This window comes from Erpetoichthys calabaricus, chromosome 5 (genome assembly GCF_900747795.2).
Source record: "Erpetoichthys calabaricus chromosome 5, fErpCal1.3, whole genome shotgun sequence".
Lineage (NCBI taxonomy): Eukaryota > Metazoa > Chordata > Cladistia > Polypteriformes > Polypteridae > Erpetoichthys > Erpetoichthys calabaricus.
The window spans coordinates 240,777,196-240,801,533 of record NC_041398.2 but is presented as its reverse complement, the minus strand read 5'-3'; the positions used below and the strand labels follow the sequence as shown (position 1 = coordinate 240,801,533).

The following is a 24,338-nucleotide window of genomic DNA, read 5'->3' as shown; positions in this document are numbered from 1 at the left end:
TCTATTTCTACCTGTTACAGAGAAGGTTAGTTTTATTGCTTAATGACTTGCATTTCCTTTCTTCATTGTTTGAGGAATGCCGACAACAAACAAAATTACTTTGGAAGGGTGTATGGGGGCTGTGCCTGAGCTACTCCATTGGTCAATGACCCAAGAATGTGTGTGTGTGTGTGTGTGTGTGTGTGTGTCTGGAGCTACACATGGGCAATAAAGAGACAGGCCTGGAAAGTCATGCTCTCTCCCTATCCATGTTACATTCTGATGAAAGCAGACTGCCTGGGCCTGCAGATGATGAGCTGACTAGGAAGAACTGAATGCAGCTATAAGTTATTGCACCAACTAAAACCACACATCTATTATTATCAGGATGTATGAACTTGGTTTACAAATCCACATTCTATTTGCTTCAATGGCATTAGTTATAATAAAACATTTCAATAAGTGTAGCTCATTCTCCTGTGCTTTTTCACTCTAATTGCCTGAAGTTATAGATAAAGAAGGGAAGGTGGGGAGGAAGCACTAAACTGAAGTAGCTTTTGAACACTGAGTGGTAGGTGTATGGTATTTGAGACATTTTGGTTAAAGAATATAAAGGGGGAAAACACAATCACCATAGAAAGCTACGTGACAAAACGGGGAGCATCAACCACAGAACTGGAAGAGTCAAAATTGTTTTCAGTTCCTTGCAAAGCTGGACGGCATCTCTGAGGACTCTGAGGTGGTAGACAGGCATGAAAAGCCCCTATGGCCCACCTCAAAACCAGTCCTCAGAAAGAGAGAGGTTGTGAAAGTGATGGCAATCACTTTCTGTTCCCTCCGATCTATGGAGGGATGAAAAATCATGAAGGGTGGGAGCGTCCTGGGAAAGTTTTCATTTAATTAAATAAATATATTTGTACTAAAGCTGTTTCTTTTTGGAGCCGTGACTCCTTTGGTTCTGGTGTTTCAGAAGCATGTTGTAGGCACCTTCATTCATTGTTTTTATCCATGCGGTCTCGTTTTTGTTTTTCTATGGCTGTGTCGTTAGCTAGAAGTCGCTTGCTGTTAGGAATCATAATTGAACTTACTTTTAACACTGAATTACCTTAATGGATTCAAATAAGCCACACTGACAGCTGCCATAACTGAATGCTGGCACAGTGGATTAGAGCACACTGACTGCTGGCACTGTTGAGGCACACTGACTGTTGGCACTGTGGAGTGGAGTAGCTGCTGGCACTGTGGGGTGGAGAACACTGACTGCTGGCACAGTCAGTAGTCACCACTACCTCAAGTTTAAATATGTCACCATGGCAACTTGTTGGCATGCACGCTTTACCTCAAGTTTAGTTTACAGGTTGTGCTGTTTGGGCACCACCTACTGACTCTGGGAAGCCTCTGGGTTTGACTCTGGGCCGCTGAGGCACTGTGCCCGTGCGGTTTTGGCGCCACCTAGTTCCCTGATTGTGACAGCGGCGGATTCACGTGCTGAAGTGACCATGGCAGCGGATCCGGGCTTGGACATCTACATTACTAAACGAAGGTTGTATATACGGTGGTGTGCGCGTTCGTGTTCGGATGGCGGTTGTATTGTGCATGGCTTGCTTCTGGCCTCTGGCATCCGTGCATGTATACAACCTGCCGTGCATGCTTTACCTCAAGTTTAGTTTACAGGTTGTGTTGTGTTGTTTGGGCTCCACCTACTGACTCTGGGAAGCCGCTGGGTTTGACTCTGGGGCGCTGTGCGCGTGCGCTTTTGGCACGGCTTGCTTCTGGCGTCTGCCATCCATGCATATATACAACCTTCGTTTAGTAATGTAGATAAGCTTCAACAGCTCCTTAACTTTTAACTATTTGCATTTATTTTACGAGTGTAGGATCACAAATTTCAATAATATATTTATGAATTAACTCCAGCAATCCGGCAGTGTATCATCTTTGTGAGTAACTTGCCAGCCCGTTATTCACCAATAATTTCCCTAGTAACTCAACATAGCAAAATGAGAAGAACATAGGCATTAAGCTGCAAGATTTTTTTAAATTCAGATTGTCATAAAAAAAATTAATATCTGCATTACACTGTATACAGTCACTGCATTGATAAAGTTGGCACTTTGAAGTGACATGCATGCCTAATCAAACATCAACCTACAGATGAAGAAACACACAACCTAAGAACTCAGTGTAAACATGGGTTGTAACATGGAAAGGGGAGTGGACATTTCATTTGCACTTAAGGATTTAAATTTTTCTTAAGCATTATGGATGCAGCATAAACAGCACTTTTTAAGAATGCTTGTAGATATTACTTAAATATTGATTTATTACTATAACATCCATTTAGTTTTTCCTGCAAAAGAACATTAAACATATTGTAGCTTCAGATTAATTTACTTTTCATTAAATGTTAATTGATTTAAGCACAAGTTGAGGAAGCTAACCACCCACGCCACAAAGAGACTGCCTTGGGGGAAAGAAAAAAAAATCAGCTTCATAAAACTCCCTCTTTAGCCTCCATATAGAAATGTCATCATTAGATTTCATAGCCAAACTGGAATCGATATCAAGAGTAAGTTATTTAATACATTAAACCACTTTATCCAGTGTAACTGGGGTTCTTTTAAGCGAATACTCTACCAGGTGACCAGTTTCTATCATACTAAAGGAAATAGCAATTCATTCAGTAGTACTAACCCCAGCAGGTCAAAAGCTGCGTGTAGTAAAGAAATTAAAGATCCATCTGAAAATAAATAGTAAACCAATTTAAAGTATAACCATTACATGGAAAATCAATTTAATGCTAGCTTAACCAATTTATTATCAAGGTCTATAAAATTAAGCACAGGATTGTGCATCAACAAACCAATCATTTGTCTTTTAATGAAGTCCTCGGAAGTTGCAATATTTGGACTTGGTGGAAAACGCTCCAGTTGTCCACACTAAATGCATTTTCTAATAGATAAAGAAGATAATGTTGATAAGGTTAAGGAGATTCTGTTAAATATCATAAATAAAGTAAACTTTCTAATTTAGCAATTTGGCAGTTAATATCTCAATATGTTTTTACCAGAGGTTCAAATAAACCTTTTTTCTTAAGGAACTGTCAAAGGCATGTATTACTACAGAGCTATTGCATTTACTGAACAGTTCCAAGCGCCACGTTTTTGCTTCCCATGTGGCCAAGTTCACGGATTTTTGGACACACCCTGGCCAGGAATGTTTATTCTAAATAGGGTAGACCAACACAAAATTCTTTACCCTATTGCACATTTATTATTATGATAAACCTAACTGTACCTGTGCAGATAAAATTATTCCTGTGCTAAAGATGAAATAAAATATTACTTTGCTGTTTATTCTGCCTCTTGAAACTAGATGTGACAGTCAATTAAAGACTTCTACTTAACAGAATGGAATGGATGCCCTTAGGTTTACCGGAGTAAAAACAACATGGCTTTTCACCCTACTGCTGGTTTGTTATTATAACAGAGATAGGTCAGAGAAGCGTTTTCATAGTTTAGGGTGAAATAAGGCATTGCTATTTAGTTAACCTCTTGAAAATGGTCTATTTGCAGAGAAAAACCAAAAGGGCTGTTGGGTTTATGGGCTGTCATTTTAATTTGACACTGTAGTTCTTTGGTTACTGTATGCAACATCGTAGTTTTTGTTGAATCTATTCGATTACTATTACCCATTTCAACCCCTGTCTATTATGTCTAATGCTTAAAATGTTAATGATACATTTATCAACAGGAAAGTAAAAAAAAAAAAACCCACAAACAAACCTCTGAATGGCAATACCAATAACTTTGGCAAATGTTGCTAATTCTGTGCTAAATACTGTGCGAAAATGCCCTCTGCAAAATAAATTGTTCACTTCCATTGTATATGTAATATGGATTGTGAAAGTCCATCTCTGGCTAGGGTAGGAGTTCCCAACTGGGAGTAAATATTCCCCGGTGGAAAAATTCTTCTACTCGGGTGTAAATTTGCATAAAAAAAAGCTGAAGTCGCAAATATCTCAATTAGTTCCCAATGACGACATGAGACTTGCTCTTTCAACTAGTGCACCAAGAAAACCCAAAATCATAGGTGAAAACCAACAATTGTCTCACTGATTGGCTCAGTGCGTTTCGTTCTGGTATACTGGTATCTGCTCATCAGTTTTTTTTTTTGTTTGTTTGTTTTTAAATAGGTAAAATAACATTATTACATTATGGTTATTGTCATTTGCACCTAAAATAAAAATGTTAAATACAGAATTTTGAAATTTCCCGTTTGTTGATCGCTCTACTATGATCAAAGTATAAATTCAAATTACTAAACAAAACAATGTGGGGGCAAACTTACTTTCGAAAAGTTGTCACGGGGTAAATGGCAGCAAGAAAGATCATCCACTTATTTAACCACTTAGGACCAAAGGCATTAGTGAAAATATATCTTCTACCATATGTAATATCCTGAATCAAATTTTATAAAGAGTCAACGAAGATGCACCAGGCTATCTGAAGTTCTATTACACTTAATATGGCTGAAAAACATTATCACATTGACTTATATTCTTCAAGAATACTATTAAAGAGCTCTTAATTGGAATATGTCCTTTTTATAGGTTCAAGCTTTATTATTAAGGGAAGTGGCTTTATTTACACCATTTCTTGGTGTTACTAAAGAATTGGAATATTTAAAAACTACAGTATATAAGCAAAGGATTTGATTTCGTGAAAAATCAAGTCAGCTGATCCCAAAACGCATTCACAGTGTTAGCATACAATTAATAACACTTGGAAACTCGCTGATCTATTTTTTTCCCCCCCAAAAGTCTTGAACAACAGTATATACATTTTACTTGTCACATACAAATTATAAAGTACAAATCATAGTGAACCGCATATAAAATAATTGTGTTATGGCAGTGAAAGGACACCGATTTATTCTCTCAGTTTTCACACTGAAATCACGTTTCAGGTATTACTGCAGTGAAACAATCAAAATCTACTTGATTGTTGCTATTGTAAACGTGGCAAAATAAAAAATTCAAGGCTACAATAAGCATTGACAAATATAAATTTAATTACAGTTTCAAAATCAAAGCTTCAGTACATAAAGGAGAAAAGGATAGGCACATGATCTGAACTAGGGTGTATAATATTTTGAAACATATAAATTAATCTATTTTCTGAGCGATAATTATCTGGATATCATTTATATGGAAAAAGTAGTGTACTACATTAATCCAAAAAAAGAGGTCATGAGGATGTCTGGAGGCAGGAAGTGTGGTCTGTTGTTCCACGCACAACAGAATAAAGTTTTGACTAAAAGCTAAAAGAAAAATTCAAAACCTAGAATACTGTGAATAGCAATAATAGAATTAATCACAGAATAAGATGGTATTAACTGAGAGACCAAACCAAATCACAGGAAGCTTTTTTTGATTGGTCTTGGAGATTCAGAAACAAGATTCAGAAATAAGCAATTCTAATTCAACAATTATTGTGCTTTCCAAGTACTAAAAATGTACTGCTAGAAACGGCTTAGGAGCTGCCCGATTTGTTGCCACTAAAAGAAACTTCCTGGAACTGTGCGAAAAACAGGGCTATTGTGGAACTTCTGCTGTTTTTTTGAGCTATATTAAAATAAATTGTATTTTACTCAAGATGCAGGATTTCAGGAATATATGCAGAGCATTGAGACATCAACATACGAACACCAAGGCAGTCAACAGACACAGAAGATAAGTAATATTCTTAAAAATGTAGTCCCTTTAAGATATTCCACAGAGTGAATATAAACAATATCTACACACAAATTAGCACGAGACCTTAAATACAATTTAACATGGCTCATCTGTGCTGTACAGAAGACCTAAATTTAAGTAATTTTTGATGTGTCAGTTTTAAGTGTCTTACACAGGCATAACAAAAATAATTCACACAGCAGTGCCTTACACATATTGGAGAATGGATGTTCCTGAAAAATCCATATTCACTTGCAAATAACACTGATTTTTACCAAACTAATTCAATACCAAGAACTGTTATTAAGAAATGCTATTACAAAATACAGATTATCAGTATTTAAATAGCTGACATGCAAATATGGTAAAATTTATTAAAAATTATAAATTATACCTGCAATCATACTGTCAACTTTGTCAATCCTTTTCAGAACTTGCTCAATGAGACCTGTATCTGTGCAGGCTTGAAGATTGCGAATGCTTTTCTTCAGAATGGCAGTAAAGATGCTCCACAATTCAGCTTGACAGTTCTTTTCACACTTATCCAACAGCTCTACCATACAAGAGATACTTTCTGTCTCTTGAATGATGAAATTCATTTCTAGATCAAACTGCCCGCCAACAAGCTTAAAACAAAACAAAAAAGAGTAATTAGAGATAGTGATCAAGCAGCTGAAAGCAAAGTATGCATATAAAACTTAACTAAACACATTAAGCTAATAGATGTACATCACCATTAAAAAAGTGCTTAATTTTGAAATTTTAAATTTGAATTTTTCCAACTTTAAAAATAAAGATGTTGGAATTGTTTTAAAAAAGTCTGAACATAAAGATATGACTATATAAAATAACTTATTGCACTAAAGCTTTTTGTTCTTCTGCCAACCCGTTCCAGAAAACTAACATACTGCTGATGGAGTTGCAGATGAAAATTATCAGTAACAAATGTACTTAAGGTTTTTATGAATAATATATTTCAGGACCATTTTTTGGAAAGTGGCATGAAATCAAAGTAATGGTGTAGATTTAAAGAAATTTCCTGTTTTTGATTTTCATAAACCAGGGGAAAATTCATGTACATGGATGATATACAGTACTATTCAATGCAGTTTATCTTTGTAAATCAAACTGCAATTAAAGGCCTAGCAAGCTACACAGTGATCATATGTACAATACAGCTAGAACATAACAAATTACATGTAACAACTCAAAACACAATGGTGAACCAAGTGAGAAACATCATGTAATATGCACAAATTAAAGGTTTCTTAAAGTGTCGATTTTTTTTTTCTTTTATTGGTCCCAGACTTCTGTCTTAGGTTATTACACTGTGTGATGAATCAGGGCACATACAACATGGACAGCACCAAATACCCTGAAAGTGTCACAATACACTACAATAATATCATACAATATCTTTACTGCAAAACATTCCCTGCATAATCCAAACACACATACCATTGCTACAGGTTATTGGTTCAACCCAATTTAACTTTTTTTGACTTGCTAGTGCTTTATTATGTAATTAAATCATACTTTCTTTTGTAGATATCTTTTTATGTATCACCTAAACAATTTGTACAGCAGAGAAGATTTGTAACGGTCAGTCCTTCATATTTTTCTCTTTCAATTTTTTCCAAAAATTTCATTACTTCAGATACTTCATGATTAGCACACACAGTAGTCAGGAGCAAAAATTGTGATGCTGATAATTAAAATCTTATAAACTAAAATAAAAAAAATATCTGCAAATAACATATATAAATGCTTGATACATCCCAATAAAAATTCAGCAAAAGTACAAGCCTAGTTTTTTAATTTATGAAGTGACAACAAAAATAGAAACTGGGAAATTACAGCTCACTTAATTAAGGCAGAAGGCCAATAAAAAAAAGACATTGGTCGAAATGAAATACCTGAAGCCACAGTAGGCCTCTGGTCTTTACTTGAGGACCACCAAGTTAGATCGTGAACTGCTGGATCCTTTGTCCCTTGCATCTCACCATAACTTGGTTATGAGAACAAGAACAAATGAAAACTGTGAATGAATCTGCTAAAGACTAAACGTAGCAATTAGGGGTTTAGAAATCTTAACAAGTGAGACAACTAAAATGAAGAAGAAAAAATGTTGCTTAAGCAACAAAAACCTGAAGCTACTGCCACCCAGGACTGCATTTGAGGACTCCAGATTTAGTATAAGAAGTGACATATACTAACAAGATTATAATGGACAGGTACAGCTGATTAAAAGACAGTAATGCAACATGATATTCAGGATTGTGAGCATCCCACAAAAATTCAGTAATTCCCAGAAATTTTCATTTTTAATTCGCAACTGTACCATAATTTTTCATTTTGTAAGCAGTTTCTTTTGCTTGCTGCCAGAATATTCAAATACTTTAACAAAATAATGTTTTATAATTAATCTAAATTTGTTCATTTTTATCATTGCTTACTTTCTTGACCGGAATATGCAGCTGCTTAATTCACTAATCCAATTAGCTGTTCATTAAAACATCAGAAAAATTTACATGACAACAGGTCATTTAGCCCAAAAAAGCTCACCAATTCTTTTCCGCTTAACAGTTCCAAAATAACATCAAGTCTAGTTTTGAGGGTCCCTAAAGTTCTAAAGTCTACAACACTACTTGGTAACTTAGTCTATGGTTCTCTGACTGAAGAAAAACTTCCAAATAAATGTGTGAAATTCACCCTTAACGAGTTTCCAACTGTGTCCCCATGTTCTGGACAAGCTCATTTTAAAGTAGTCTTGATTCACTATACTATTCCCTTCATAACTTCAAAACACTTCAGTCACTTCTGAATCTCATTTTGCTTAAAATGAAATGGCTCAGCTCTTTTATAAATCCTCATAAGTCATCCCCTGTAGCCCTGGAATCAGCCTAGTCCCTTCTCCTCTGGACTTTTCCTAGTGCTGCTATGTCTTTTTTGTAGCCTGGAGACCAAACCTAAACACAGTACTCCAGGTGAGATCTAGTAAGCATGTTATAAAGCTTCCGCATGTGAACTTAAGATTTCGTTTGGCCTTCTTAATGACTTATGAACACTGTCTGGAAGTTGATAATGCCGAGTCCACTACAACTCCTAAATCTTTCTCATAAGGTGGACTTTCAAATTTCAGACCTGCCATTGTATATTCAGATCAGATTACATTAAATCTCATCTGCCACAAATCTCCCTAAGCCTGTATGCTGTCCAAGTCCCTCTGTAATGATTCAGTGGATTCTAGATTATCTCCCAATCAATCTATCCTGGTATCATCTACAAACTTAACCGCTTGTTATTTTATATTCCAATCCAAATCATTTATATATAGTGTACTAAAAATAGCTGTGGCCCTTGTGGGACACAACTATTAACATCAGCCATTTCTGATAACCCTCTGCTTCCTGTGTCTGACCTAATTTGGCACCCATCTACACAGTACACCTTGAACTCCCACTTCTTTTAATTTGAAGCCCAACCTCTCATGTGGCACCTTATGAAATGCTTCCTGAAAGCCAAGATAAAAAACTATGTATGTACCACACGGGCCATACCATTTTGTTGCTTCCTCATAGAATTCTAGCATGTTAGTAAAACTTGACCTCCCTCATCTGAACCCATTCTGACTGTTCAGTAAAACTCCTCTTCTTGCCATGTGTTGCTCAATCCTTTCCTTAATAGTTCCTTCCATTTAATTACCTGTGATGCACATTACGCTTACAGGCCTAGAGCTACTTGGATCACCCTTTTCATATAAAAGGATATTATTTGCCATTTTCCAATCCTTCATAACTTCCCCAGTGCACAGAGACTTCCTAAAAATACTGTATGCATAAAGGGTATATGTCTGTACTCACTAACTTCCTTAAGCAGTCAGGAATAAATAATATATATGTTTCTATGTAGCCTATAAGCTAGCTCGCTCTCTCTCTCTCTCTCTCTCTCTCTCCCTCCCTAATTTCTAAATCACTCCATACCACCTTAGTAGTCCATTTTAACCTGGGAGGTTATCCACTTACCTACATGTGAAGACTTTACAAAAATGCAACTTTAGCATGTCTGCTTTTTTACTATATGTATATTTTAATTCCCCTTTACTATTCCTGATGCACTTTACCTCCTGATTGACTGTTACTAAAATACTGAAAGAATCTCTTTGGGTCATCTTTTGCCATATCTGCTATATTCCACCCACTCTGACTGACTTTTAGCTTCCTTAATTTCCTTGTTAATGGTTGTCCTCATGCTCTCATGTAGAAGTTCACAGCAGGGGTCGAAAACGTGGGCTACACGCGATATCCTTGTTTAAAATGAACTTTAGAAGGAATTCAACAAAACATTGCTAAGCTGCAGGCTAAAAACAAGCTTATGTATATTCTTGCACTAAATACAAAAATTCATGAAAATGACTTGGATTTTTTTTAGTGAATTCATGTTTAATTTTGCTCCTTTTTTAATAAAAAAAACATTTAGTACCTTTGACAAACTGACTTCAGTTTGATTATGCTTATATCAATTTATTTTTTGTTACTATTTTCATTATTATCCACATTACTAACCGAGAATGTTAAACCGGATGGACGCAGGGACATCCGGCCATGGGCCGTGGAAGCAAAAGACGTACTGCGCAGGCGCCCCAAGAAATGAGGCGCCGCGACCACAGAAAAAAGGAGTTAGCACAGAAAAAAAGAGTCAAATGCCGGCGACGCACACAGCGCCGCACGAAACCCATTGCACACGAAACTAGCACACAAAAAAAAGAAGCCGCTCGTGCCCCACAAATCCCACACCCAACTCCAAGCAACATCCCCCCCCCCCCCCAGACTCCGGCAAAGCACACAGCGCCGCACGAATCCCATTGCACACGAAACGGGACGCACACAAAGAGGAGAATTCAACAAGCTCCTAGCACACCAAAAAAAAGAAGCCGTAACCACCACACAAAGCCCATTAGACACGAAACGGGACAGACTACGGACATTGCACACGAAACGTTCACAAAAACAACGATTCAGACCCACAAACACACTAACATCAATAAGAAGTTACACCCAAAACCCCATTTCTGAAGGAACCGTCCATATTAAACATACGTCATCTCAACACCTTCACACTATGCAGCATAGATGGATCTCCTTACACTGAAGCACTATTAACCGTTCAACTGCAGAAAAGGCTCCATATTAACAGTGAGTGCGATCCTCCTTATTACTTATCCATATTTCTCACGCTGAAGAACAAACAAGTCATGAATACACGATCACAGGTACAAAACGATACGGCTCGGATAACGGGACCAAACACACGAACCCGCATGAAAAAACAAAATACACGGCGGCGCATACAATGCACTTCTGAACCTCCGGAAGAAAAAATGTCTCGGCTCCAAAAACGCAAAGCTCAACTAACACATTAACAGAAACGCGCGCATATGGACAGACACAATGAACGTACACGCATACAGCACATGTCTCAAAGTGCTGCATCGAAACAGGCACGGATTCAAAACGAAACACCTCCCGTCTCAGACATACAGAAACAGCAGCGGAGGGACAAAATAAATAAACGCAGACGTCTACACCGCACAACTGGAATGCCGAAAAACAAGCAGGCAAGTCTCCAAAAAGAGAAAGCTCAACTGACCGACATACAAAAACGAGCAACACTCAATACAAACAATGCACACAGTAGACTACAACGGGCTTCTCACACAGCATGGGGAAATCGATTACAGCTCAAAAACAACACGTACCAAATACTACACATACAACAACGCGCCTCTCAAACGGCACAAGCAAAAGATACACGTCACGGACATCAACGACAGACACCTGCTAAACACTTGCGCCAGTTAGCTGACAACGCGTTCAAGAATGAGTCCACTATTCAGGAAAATTCATTGGGATTAATGAATGTCATTTGCAATCATTGTCATTCTTCCCTGAAGAAACAACTGACAATACAAGTAATGAATTTACACGTTGTTGTCAAAAGGGTCAAATTAGACTGCCTCCTTTACATTCATATCCTGAATATCTACAGAACCTTCTAACTAACGATGTACCTGAAAGTGAAAACTTTATGAACTGCATTGCATCCTACAAATCGGTATCCACTATGAACATGAACAGTGGCACTGCACATGACATCCGTCTTGCAAAACTGTTAATTATTGATGAATGTACAATGGCATCCAGTCACTTACTCAACACCATTCATACACTTCTACAAACGTTGATGAATAATAATATTCCCTTTGGAGGAAAGGTACTTTTATTAGGAGGAGATTTTAGACAGTGCTTAGCTATTCTTCCACATGCCATGCGCTCAGCTATTGTTCAGTTCACCTTAAAATACGCAGACAATTGACATTGCTTTCAAAAGATACAGTTAGTACAAAACATGCGATGTCCAGATCCAGATCATAACAATTGGTTATTACATCTGGGAGATGGTACACTCACCAATACAGATAGACTTCACCCAGATATTAGTACAATTCCTCAAGCCTTTATCTGCGACGACTTACTTACAGAGATATTTGGAACAGCAATCTCATTAGACCAAATGCCCCTTTTAACACAACGCGCTATATTATGTCCAAACAATTAATGTAGAAAGCATAAATAACCAAGTCATTGCATTACTTCCTGGAGAGACACAACTCTTTCTAAGCTCTGACAAAGTTGACTCTGATCACGACAATGACCATCTTCATTGACCTTACAAGCTCTGACCTGAAATTACCTTTTACACTTAAAAGGCGTGTACAAAGAAATTTTCCAATAACCCTTTACACTGTGCCACACACTTTATTTTTGCTTTCAATTTGCATCATCTACACCTTCACACTATTCTATATCTCATTCATACATCACGCTCTTTGTCATTTCCCAACACCAGGGGTTGGCGAGCGAAGCGAGCAGGGGGCGGAGCCCCCTAGTTCCTTGCCTAACTTAATTTGTTTTTATTTTCTTGTAATGATTTCTTTGACATCTTGTAAAGCATTTTGAGCTACACTCCATATATGAAAATTTGTTATAAAAATAAATGATGTTGTTCAGACACTTGTAACCGCATATGTTTTTGCAAATGACTGCAATGTGAAAGTTTCAATGCAAGAGTGAAAGTAATCCAATTTAAACTAATACTAACATGCTTGATTTTGGGAACATTTTTTGGCCCATGCCTTCTGTTTTACAGGGCAATACTGTTTCATTTGGGGACCATATTAGCCTTTTTTCGTCCTATAAATTCCAACACTTCCTCGAAAAAACAAAATATGTTTATAAAAGTAGCAGCTTATGCAAGATCTTAAGTATCTTGAAAACAGGGTACAGTATATTTTCTATTTAAGATATTGTTGCACTGCACTGTGCTTGCCAGTGCTGACTAATGGGAATGGTGCTCACTTTATTGCTATTTTAAGAAGTTTCCTATCCTTAGGAGGAATGCTCCCTTTCGCCACACTAAAATAGTTAATTGTATAACACTGTCACACTTTCCTTTTTAAAAGTTCAGCAGCACATTTGAATAATGGAACGCCACCTCACAGTGCTACCTATTGCTGACACAGCGCTGGAGTTCTTCTCCTTCCTGCCTTTCCCAGCTGATGCAGACATCTGCACCATTATATTTTTTTATAAAAATACAATACATATACATTTTCAGATTGTTTTATCTAAAAGAGATATGATAAACGATACAATTAATAAATAAACTGAAGCAGAGCAGAGATAAAATTTTAGCTCTAGATTCTAAACACCGAGGCTCCATTGCTTTAAAATGCAGAAGGGTGCTGGCAAATGTTAACAAATATGGAGAAATACAAGGAAGATTTTACAATGAGTTTAATCAGTGGCCATTGTATATCCCAAAAAAAAAAATCAAATTACAAGATCATATGCAAATGAAGATAACAAGGAAATGGAAGTGGCAGAGTCTACTTGGGTGTAGTCTCAATATATTTCAATTATCTTTTTAATGGTGTTATAACCACACTAGAACTAAACAGCCTTATTAAGGAATCAAGTAAATATTACCAGACTGCAAGAAGTCATTCTCAAGAATACATTTGAACTTTGTCTTCTGCTGAATACTAAGTCCTAGAAAATGAAGTACTCCAGGGACATAGAATTTCAGTGCCAAAACAACAGAATTATTATTTGTTGGTTATAATATACACTCAAACAAAGTACACATATCTTAAGTAACACATGGGGAAAAAAGTGTGTTTTTTTTTTTTTACAAGCAGGAATCTCTGCAAGTACATCTTTTTGCCTATAACCAAATTTACATAAGAATAATGAATTAACAACATTGGACTGTACCCTCAATTACCAAGTTGCTTTACATTATAATCATACATAATTTCTGAGACACTTTTATTATGTTCAGAAAATTTGTTGTGAAGGTCTCATACAGGTAGTCCCCAGGTTACGGACATCTGACCTGCGACTTATGAACGAGGACACAGCTGCGACGCATGCGCCTCAGTAACTGCCGCTCCGTCATCTTCGGCCCGGGGATGCTGCAAGCGGTGGCTGGAGGTGGCTGATTTCGCTGCTCGCGCAGTGTAGTGTTCCTCGGGTGGCTCCCACCAACAAGCAGTGACCCATGGTCCATAGTCACCGGGGCCACAGCTATCACTCGTGTGCAGGACAATGGTTCGCTGCCCACCCACTACACCACCGCAGCTACTGCTCCTGACTGGGCACAGGCTGGAAGGAGCGGAGGGGGGCTTTTCACTGCCTGCCCAGCACACACGGCTGGTAATGCTGCAAGCGGTGACCCGGTTGTGGCTGAACGGGGCGACGTGGGTAGCACTGTAGTGTGCCTCAGATAGCTGCCTGTTGAATTGGGGTTGGGCGATTCACTACACGCCTTTGGCCACACCGTGTTCGTTCTCGGTGAGCGGACACTGCAAGCAGCATACTGTAGTGGAGGTGACTGTGAGGTGGGCTGGTCATGAACCGCCCCTCGCCACCCCCATTCATTCTCAATAGCAAGCCTGCTTGTACTGTTACGCACATAGCTGGAAGTTGTCTCTTGTCAGCACATCAGACGTGTTGACGGGTGCCTTCCTGCTGTGATAACGTGTACAGTGCTGTGCATAAGAGCTCATCTTAACCTTTTGTCTTCACCCTTCAAGAATGTCTCTGAAACACAAATGATGCAAGTGCTGGTGATACAGTAAAGAACAGAAAAACCATCACCATCGAAAATAAAGCAGAAATAATAAAAAGGTCAGAGAGAGGTGAAACTCCATCATTCATTGGCAGAGCACTTGGTTACAGTCGGTCAACAATAGCATTTATTAAAATAATGTACCTGTTCCGACTTACATACATACTTAAGTACAAACCTACAGTCCCTATCTCGTACAGTGCCCTCCATCCATAAATATATAATGTATACGTATTTTCATTTAGAATAAAAAATATCAAAGCAAGTTTGAAATTTTGAAGAAGGGATATTATTTGTATCTTCACGCAAACAAACTACCTTAAAATACTAAATGATCAAACCATCTTTACACTGCCAATTTTGAAGTTATTTCAGAATGAATGCTTGCTTACCAGCTCAGCCATCTTTATAAATCCAGTCCTAGTTATGATGTCTGAGAGAAACAGCTAGCAGAATTGAGGGATGGATGTTCTGAATAATTTAGCATGTGTTTATATTATCATACAGTATTAAGAATGACAATGAAGATGATTAAATTAATTGGACGATCTGAAATGGACAAAGGAAAAATTATCTAACTATGCCTCTGGTACATGACTAACTGGGTCACTGAGATGTCAAAGGTTTTAATGTATAAATAGCGTGTATCACAAAAATCACTAGAAGCAAAATTGGTATCTCATTAAAATATTTCTGCTATGGCAGAATACATTTAAATGTAAATGCCAGTACAGAGATCACTTGGAAAGTCCACGAATTTAGCTACAATGCACAAAATAAAGTTGACTTTGTTGCTTAATGATTTTTTTGTACACTTTGAATATTGTTTTCAAAAAATATTGTACTGTGGCACTGAAGTTTTGTTAAAAATTATTTCTTGATGAGGATTTTTTTTCCCCTAGAATATATTTACTTCAGTTAAAGGTTGGACTTCTCTCATTTTTACAGTGTGAGATTGAGGTAATTCAATTCCAATGTCTATCATCACCTTAACTGTACAGAATTACGCTCTCCACCAGGTTATGCTGTAGGCAAAGCAGTTTCAAGGCTCCCATTACAGGCCATGCAATAGCAGATGCATTTCAGTAAACACTTGAGAATTTGGCCATTCTGAAAAGTTATGTGCCTGTTGTGGTCCCCAACAATGGCAAAAATATGATAAAAGGCATTGATGACACTGGAGTCCCAAGTTTTTCCTTTGTTGCTCATATACTCCGATTGACAGTTGCAGAAGGCATATTTGCACAGTGAAGTGCTGCAGATGCTAGGACAGCAGGGCGTAAAATTGTTTTATGCATTCCGCCTCAACATACTCCTGCTTAGAAGACATTCAGCGTGGACACTCTACTCGATCCAAGGTACACCCCATTTAATAGGCTATGTGATGAATTTCATTTAAAAGCAGCAGGTGCAGATGTGCCAATTTTTGCTTTTTCTAGGTCACATACTGTATTTTGAATGGGTACACGAAACAGTAAATGCTAAGATGACTTAATTCAAACTGGAAAAATAATGAGTTTCACTATATAAAAACTACAGCACATATTTTTCAAGAATTGTATTAACTTGGAAATGTTTCATTACCTTCTAAGTTCAAATAAATGCGTTTTTTTTTTTTTAATAAATGTGAAGAGTGTGTTTTTTGCAAAACACGGTATTCGATGCATCTGTTTTCTGGCAGAATGTGACGGAATAGAATCCGTGATGTGCTTCATGATTGCTTTGTAACATGAAGTATTATTGGTGTATTATTATTTACTGCATGGCACTGCAAATAAGCACTGAACATTAAACTTACATGTTGGTTTCATTGGTTATGTGTGTCTGCATCAATACCGACAACTCTGAATTCAGTTTTATTATTTTACTGGAGCAATGTTGCTTTTTGCTTTTGTCTAAGAACGATCACATATTTCTATTCCAGTTCATTGTTTTAATGTTCCACATACTAGCTATTAAAAATTTGTTCAGTGGAATATACAGCATCTCATTCTCACTCAGATATTTTGAAATTGTAAGTATTAGCAATACATTTTTACATGTGTGTCCTGAACATGACTGTGTAAATATATTTGAAGAATTTATTATTAATTACTTGTATAGGGTGGCCGATTAAAAAAGTCCTTCATTACCTACATTTCTTAAAATATGTAGCATTTTGCAACAGTCTCTTCAATTATTTACATAAAATGTCTAAGTATCAAATATTGTCTCTTGATTTGACAAAAAATTGATATGTATAGAATCAGAAAAAGGTTTATAGATATAAGATTATTATAGTAGAGGCCAAAGAGATGGTGTTGCTGGAGCTGCATGAATTGTGTGGCCCAGAGGCAGCTGGACAGTGTTATGTGGCACTACCTGCCAAATGTTCCTGAAAGGACCAGCCAAGAAGTAGATTGAAGCATATGTTTAATGAGATTGTAGATGAACTTTCAGTGGCATCAATGAGCTGTGTTGGAGAAGCTGGTGCCATTCAGCTGGAAACAATACCTGAAGAGACCACAGTTTCTCATTCAGACAAGCCACTTAAGTACTGGTCAGTTAATAAAGAATGGTTCCTCACTATGTCCCTGAAGTCAAGAAAATACCTACCAGCCTCATGCAGTAGTAGTATAGAGAGAGATAATTTAGTGTACTGTTTACATACTCTTAATGAAGCGAGAAACAAGCTTACAGCTAAACGTGCAGAGATGCTTCTGTTCATCAAAAAGAATCTGGCACTTACTTTCCCAAAAGAGTCATAAACCTATCCAGTGGCAGGTGTTCCCCAATAATTTTTGACCTGTATACCTTTACATCACTAAGTTAGCCATCTTAAAACATGGGATACCAGTATGAGAAATGTTCTTGTTATGTTTAGCCAAATTCTAGTGTTGTAATGTGGCATCCCATGTTGAAAGACTTGAAACAATGTAGGTTTGGTTTGGTTTACATACATTAACTGTATGTGATTTTTTATTTTCTGTAAAGTTTCAGCCATTTAAAAAAATGTAACGATAGAGATAGATAGATAGAGAGATAGATAGAGAGATAGATAGATAGATAGAGAGATAGATAGAGAGATAGAGAGAGAGAGATAGAGAGATAGAGAGATAGATAACTTTATTAATCCCAGGGGGAAATTCACATACTCCAGCAGCAAAAAATATTAAAGAGTAATAAAAAATGCAGGTAAAAAAAAAAAAAAACAGACAATAACTTGAATAATGTTCAACGTTTACCCCCTCTGGTGGAATTGAAGAGTCGCATAGTTTGGGGGAGGAATGATCTTCTCAGTCTGTCAGTGGAGCAGGACAGTGACAGCAGTCTGTCGCTGAAACTGCTCCTCTGTCTGGAGATGACACTGTTTAATGGATGTAGTGGATTCTCCATAATTAATAGGAGCCTGCCGAGTGCTCGTTGCTCTGCTACGGATGTCAAACCGTCCAGCTCTATGCCAACAATAGAGCCTGCCTTCCTCACCAGTTTGTCCAGGCGTGAGGCATCCTTCTTCTTAATGCTGCCTCCCCAGCACACCCCTGCGTAGAAGAGGGCACTCGCCACAACCATCTGATAGAACATCTGCAGCATCTTACTGCAGATGTTGAAGGATGCCAGTCTTCTAAGGAAATACAGGCGGCTCTGTCCTTTCTTGCACAGAGAATCAGTATTGGCAGTCCAGTCCAATTTATCGTCCAGCTGCACTCCCAGGTATTTATAGGTCTGCACCCTCTGCACACAGTCACCTCTGATGATCACGGGGTCCATGAGGGGCCTGGGTCTCCTAAAATCCACCACCAGTTCCTTGGTTTTGCTGGTGTTCAGTTGTAGGTGGTTTAAGTCGCACCATTTAACAAAGTCCTTGATGAGGTTTCTATACTCCTCCTCCTGCCCACTCCTGATGCAGCCCACGATAGCAGTGTCATCAGCAAACTTTTGCACGTGGCAGTACTCCGAGTTATATTGGAAGTCCAATGTATATAGGCTGAACAGGACCGGAGAAAGTACAGTCCCCTGCGGCGCTCCTGTGTTGCTGACCACAATGTCAGATCTGCAATTCCCGAGACGCACATACTGAGGTCTGTTTGTAAGATAGTCCACGATCCATGCCACCAGGTATGAATCTACTCCCATCTCTGTCAGCTTGTCCCTAAGGAGCAGAGGTTGGATTGTGTTGAAGGCGCTAGAGAAGTCTAGAAACATAATTCTTACAGTGCCACTGCCTCTGTCCAAGTGGGAGAGGGATCGATGTAGCATATAGATGATGGCATCTTCCGCTCCCACCTTCTCCTGGTATGCGAACTACAGAGGGTCGAGGGCGTGTTGGACCTGTGGCCTCAGGTGGTGAAGCAGCAGCCGCTCCAAGGTCTTCATCACATGTGATGTTAGAGCGACAGGCCGGAAGTCATTCAGCTCACCAGGACGTGATACCTTTGGGACTGGGGTGATGCAAGATGTTTTCCAAACATATACACTACTTTCGAATTTTGAATGATTTAATTTCAAATTTGGTGTTATATTTGATATTAACAGCGAAGCTTACAGTTGATGATCATAAACAAATACTATCCTTCAGCCTCACTACAATGGCATTGGTATTGGCACTTTACAATGGAGTGCAAATAGGCTTGTGTTGGGTCAATAGCTTTCATACACAGCAGATTCCAATTCAAGTGATGGGATGGGATGAGACTCGACTAATGTGCATAAGTGGTGGAGAGTCTGTGACTAATTGTTATTAAGCCTTCTAAAACATAACATTTTTGAAAGTATACCCAACAGAGTAGTATATAATAATTAGCAATTAATAGGTACTTATTAATACAAATTTACCAATAGCAGGCATAAAATCAGTATCAATAATATCCTATGAAAGGATAAAAGAAACCAAAATAAGTCCTTCATCGAGCTATTCATATTAGTTAAAACACAGTATTTCAAGAAAATTATACAAATAAATAAGAACTTTGAAAGGAACCGATTTATTACATAATGGATATACGAATGGTACATGATGGGCAAGAAAATCAGGAGCTTGCTACAATTATTCATGTATATATGGTACTCCTGACAACACTGTACATTTTTAAGCCCATTTTTTGTTTATATCGGTTTGGACAGCTGCGCCTTTCCTGTGTTATTAATTAGTTCAAACACCATTTTGCTGCAGGTTGATAACGTCAGTTCCTTACAATAATACTCTGCAGATATTATACAATCAATTCATTCTTTTTTATGCTTACATAATTGCTGTTGCCTTTCATTTATTTTAGAGGAGTGACTCTTTTTCTACTCAGTTTACTTACATAAAGTACCTGAAAAGGTGTATTTGTGCGAGCTGTTTGAGTGTATGTGCTATGCTCAGCGTCTGATTCACTTGCATTGGGCAAACACATGGTTGTCAAACAACACAGGAAACTACACAAAATATACAAGATCAAGTAACTGCTTTCAAAGTAAAATTGAAACAGTCAACTAATCCCTAGTTGAATTTGCACAGAGCATTTCTCCATTTTAAGATGGACAAGTTCACAAATTACACCAATCTTTTACAATGGCAGGTTTTAAAATTTTAAAACTTTGTACAGTGTGTTCTGTTTGAGGTATCTGAAAGAAAACTGAGCTAGCTCAACAAATTTCTCTGAAGTGTAAGTGTGCCACATTTCACCAAAATTTATCCACAGGGAGTGGAGTTGTTTCATGGAACTGACAGGCAAATAGACAGACATGGACTGTAACAGGTGCTAGTTCATACGTTACATGGAAACGCACTTAATCGGAATCCAAAGAATAAATTAATACTAGAAAAACTAAGTTCTGAATCAGAATAACAACAAAGAAGTAGGAATAATAAAAAATTACACAAAAACACAAAATGCCCGAAGAGAACCAAGAGAAAGTAACAATATTTGTGCAAGGATACATGTAGAACTTTCAACAAAGATATTAAAATGCCACAAGAATGACCACCTATGAATGCAAACTTAATTGAGTTTGCAGTTCAGTCAGATCAGATTACTTAATAAGACTGTATAATGGAGAATGATCTGTAAGAGAGGACTGGATTTTGTTATCAGTTTAGACACAAACCCATGAAGGACAATTGAAATTCAACTGATATTCTTTTGATGCTTAGATCAGACCAGTTGTGATGTTTTTCAACATTAACACTTTTCTGTGTAAAATACGTATCTTTTATTTATTTAAGCCAGGACCTAATATTAGTTCACTTCAGGTACTTACGGTTGAACATGCTACATATAATCTGTGTGAAAGAGACTGCAGCTGATCATTGATTAGTATTGCAAACTCAATGATGATATTCAGGTAGGCAATACAGGATATTGTTGGCTTTTTCTAAAAGGCAAAGGTATGAACCGATTTAAAACAAAAGTAGTATAATCCATTTATCTTGGAATTATTGTTACATGTAGCTCAACCCCCCACCGTTACATGAAGCATTCAACAACACTGCGCCATATTTTTCCCCATTTCCAACTGCGCTCACTTCACCAAAAGACAATCCCCCCCTTCCACCCGCTCTTCTAAAAGCACTCATTTCACAAAGGGGAAAAACAATTCAAACACTATCTGTGGGTAGTCAAGGTAAAACTGGCTCCCAAGGCCACATATTAAACTTAAATTCCACTATCAGGCTATATATTAAATACCATTCTTACTGGATCAGTTACACAAAATTGACTTGGTTCATAGCCACAGTGTCTGGCAAGCACTTGCTAAATGGGTCTTCTTCTAGCTTTGCCCAACTTTGCTCCTTTCACTTAACTTCTACAGACAGATGGCCTTCAGTTGCATAAATTGGCATGCCACATTCCTTTGTGCAATCACTGTCAGTGCTGTGGCAATTACAAACACATATAATATGTGTGCACTTATATTGAGCACTTCCGGGTGGGCTATAAAAAGACCCAGCAGCCACCAGTCCGGGAGCCAGAGTCAGGAGGCGAAGCTTTCCGGGGAGGAGTGGTGGAGAAAGAAAGGAGAAGAACTATGTGGTACTGTGCATATTGGGACTGTGTTGTGCCTGTGGGAACGGGAAAGGCGTTGCTCACAGGTGAAGAAAAGAGAATAAAAACTGTGGTGAGTTGGGTGATTGGCATGCCCCCAGTGGTCGGTCCATCCATCCATCCATAAAAAAACTTTATTAATCCCAAGGGGAAATTCACATACTCCAGCAGCAGCATAATGATAAAGAAAATATTAAAGAGTGATAACAATGCAGGTATACAGATAGACAATAACTTTGAATAATGTTAACGTTTACCCAAAGGGGTGGAATTGAAGAGTCGCATAGTGTGGGGGAGGAACGATCTCCTCAGTCTGTCAGTGGAGCAGGATGGTTACAGCAGTCTGTCGCTGAAGCTGCTCCTCTGTCAGGAGATGATACTGTTCAGTGGATGCTGTGGATTCTCCATTATTGACAGGAGCCTGCTCAGTACCCGTCACTCTGCCACAGATGTCAAACTAGCTCTGTGTCTACAATAGAGCCTGCCTTCCTCACCAGTTTGTCCAGGCGTGAGGCGTCCCTCTTCTTTATGCTGCCTCCCCAGCACACGACCGCGTAGAAGAGGGCGCTCACCACAACCGTCTAATAGAGCATCTGCAGCATCTTATTGTTTAATAATAAAAATTATTTAATAAAATAATAATTTAATAATAAAATTATAACTATTGTTACATACATATATATTATACATATATACTGTACATATATACATACACAAGAGAGAGATAAAAACACTAGCTGGTCTGTTACACATCAAACACATTATGTAAAACCAGTTTAGTGAATTTTGAAGTCAAGAACATACATATGCAATTCCTTCCACTTAAAAGCCTTGATCTATTTTGGGTTCAGTAAATCAAGCAAATCTGCTCATTAAACTCGTAAATCATTCCAAATTAATGTTAACCTTTCAAATGCATTTAGTGGCTGCTGTTGGTAGATAATGTACTTATGTATTACTTGTATATTTTAACTTCAGCCATTATGAAACCAAATTGTCAACAGAACTTCTACTTAAAAAAAAGTCTATGAAGTATTTGACATACGATAACAAGCAGAAGAATTCAAGGTAATAAAATCATTGTAAATATGATATAAATTCATGTATATTTAACAAAACAAACCTTAAAACATAATGTGTCCCTTAGAAATATCCAAAACACACATCTCGAGCATTCCCTAACCTGATCTTTTGTTCCGAGAGTCACCAGATACTTTGTAGTAATAAAATACGCCATATTCTCTTAGACAAACATAAATTAATTATATGGGCCTTGCTGAAATACGGAGAGGCTAGAATTATCTTTGGATTCTATTCTCTTTCAAGATGGGTATACAATTGCTCTGCATCAAGCTGAGCACACTAATAATCATCTACAACACAACCATCTGGTTTTTGAGCAATCATTGCTTTTGTTTCTGTTTTAGTGGAAAATGTTTCTTCTGTTTTCTCCAGGTATGTTATTAATCAAGCTAGTCTTTAAGGAAAAACATAGCTTAAAGTGAAAAATCAGAAAGATTTGTTAAAGCACTGACACTATTAGGTCACAGGATGGAAAATCCAAGGTAAATGTGTCTCAATTAATAAAAACGTATATAGACAAAGATGGCTATAACTTATTTACAAAATTCAGTTGTTTAAAATATATTTTTTTTAAATGGGTCATAATTTTCTTCATACAAAGACCACTATTATGGGCAGGAAATCTATGTTCCAAAGTCCAGATTTACATTGTGTATGTATATAATAAATGTAATATATATCACATACAGATGTAAGCACCTCATAAATATCCATGAAGACAGGAGTATAGCATCTCCATGCACCGTTAACGGATAGAAACATGAATATAATTCAAATACAATAAAAGAGATTTTGTTAGAATGGAAGAACTGACCATTGAACATACAAGAAGGGCAGCTTACTTTATCTTGTGTTAATATAAGTATGATGTTACTTCTGACTGGTCACAAATTTTTGTGGTATTTTTTTCTGATCTTTTTCTAACTGAAGGACTTCTAACTGAAATTACTGTTAACCCACTTATGCCTCATGTTCCATTATTGGAACGACAGTCACGTTGGAGTAGCATATGTTATGTATAATGTAAGAAGTGAATTTGCCTAGTGTTCCAATTTTGGAACGCCACATAACTCAACAATGGAATATAATAAAATGTTTTTCTCTTCAAATTCTTGTTCCTTATATTTTTTCTACGCAACATATGTGAATTTCATGCACAAACTCAAATTTCAACCTTCAGCATAAATGGGTTAAATATCCATTGTAAATTTTTTGTGATTTTTTTTTTTTTTTTTTTTTTTAAATTGAAATGAACAAACACTTCAAATGAAATATATCACTCAATCAAAAACACTGCTTATACACAGTATTTAAATAAAAAGGAAAATACTAAAGCA

General features: G+C 37.4%; 1 protein-coding gene across 3 annotated transcripts in view; it reads right to left on the bottom strand.

The window, feature by feature from the left end:
* The window catches only part of lrba (LPS responsive beige-like anchor protein), an 830,448-nt gene that overhangs the window by 759,767 nt on the left and 46,343 nt on the right, over positions 1-24,338 (bottom strand). For all 3 annotated transcript variants that reach the window (XM_051928096.1, XM_051928098.1, XM_051928097.1), the window contains exon 2: positions 6,111-6,342. In XM_051928096.1, coding sequence (XP_051784056.1) covers positions 6,111-6,342 — 232 coding nt within the window. The remainder of the gene's footprint in view (positions 1-6,110; positions 6,343-24,338) is intronic.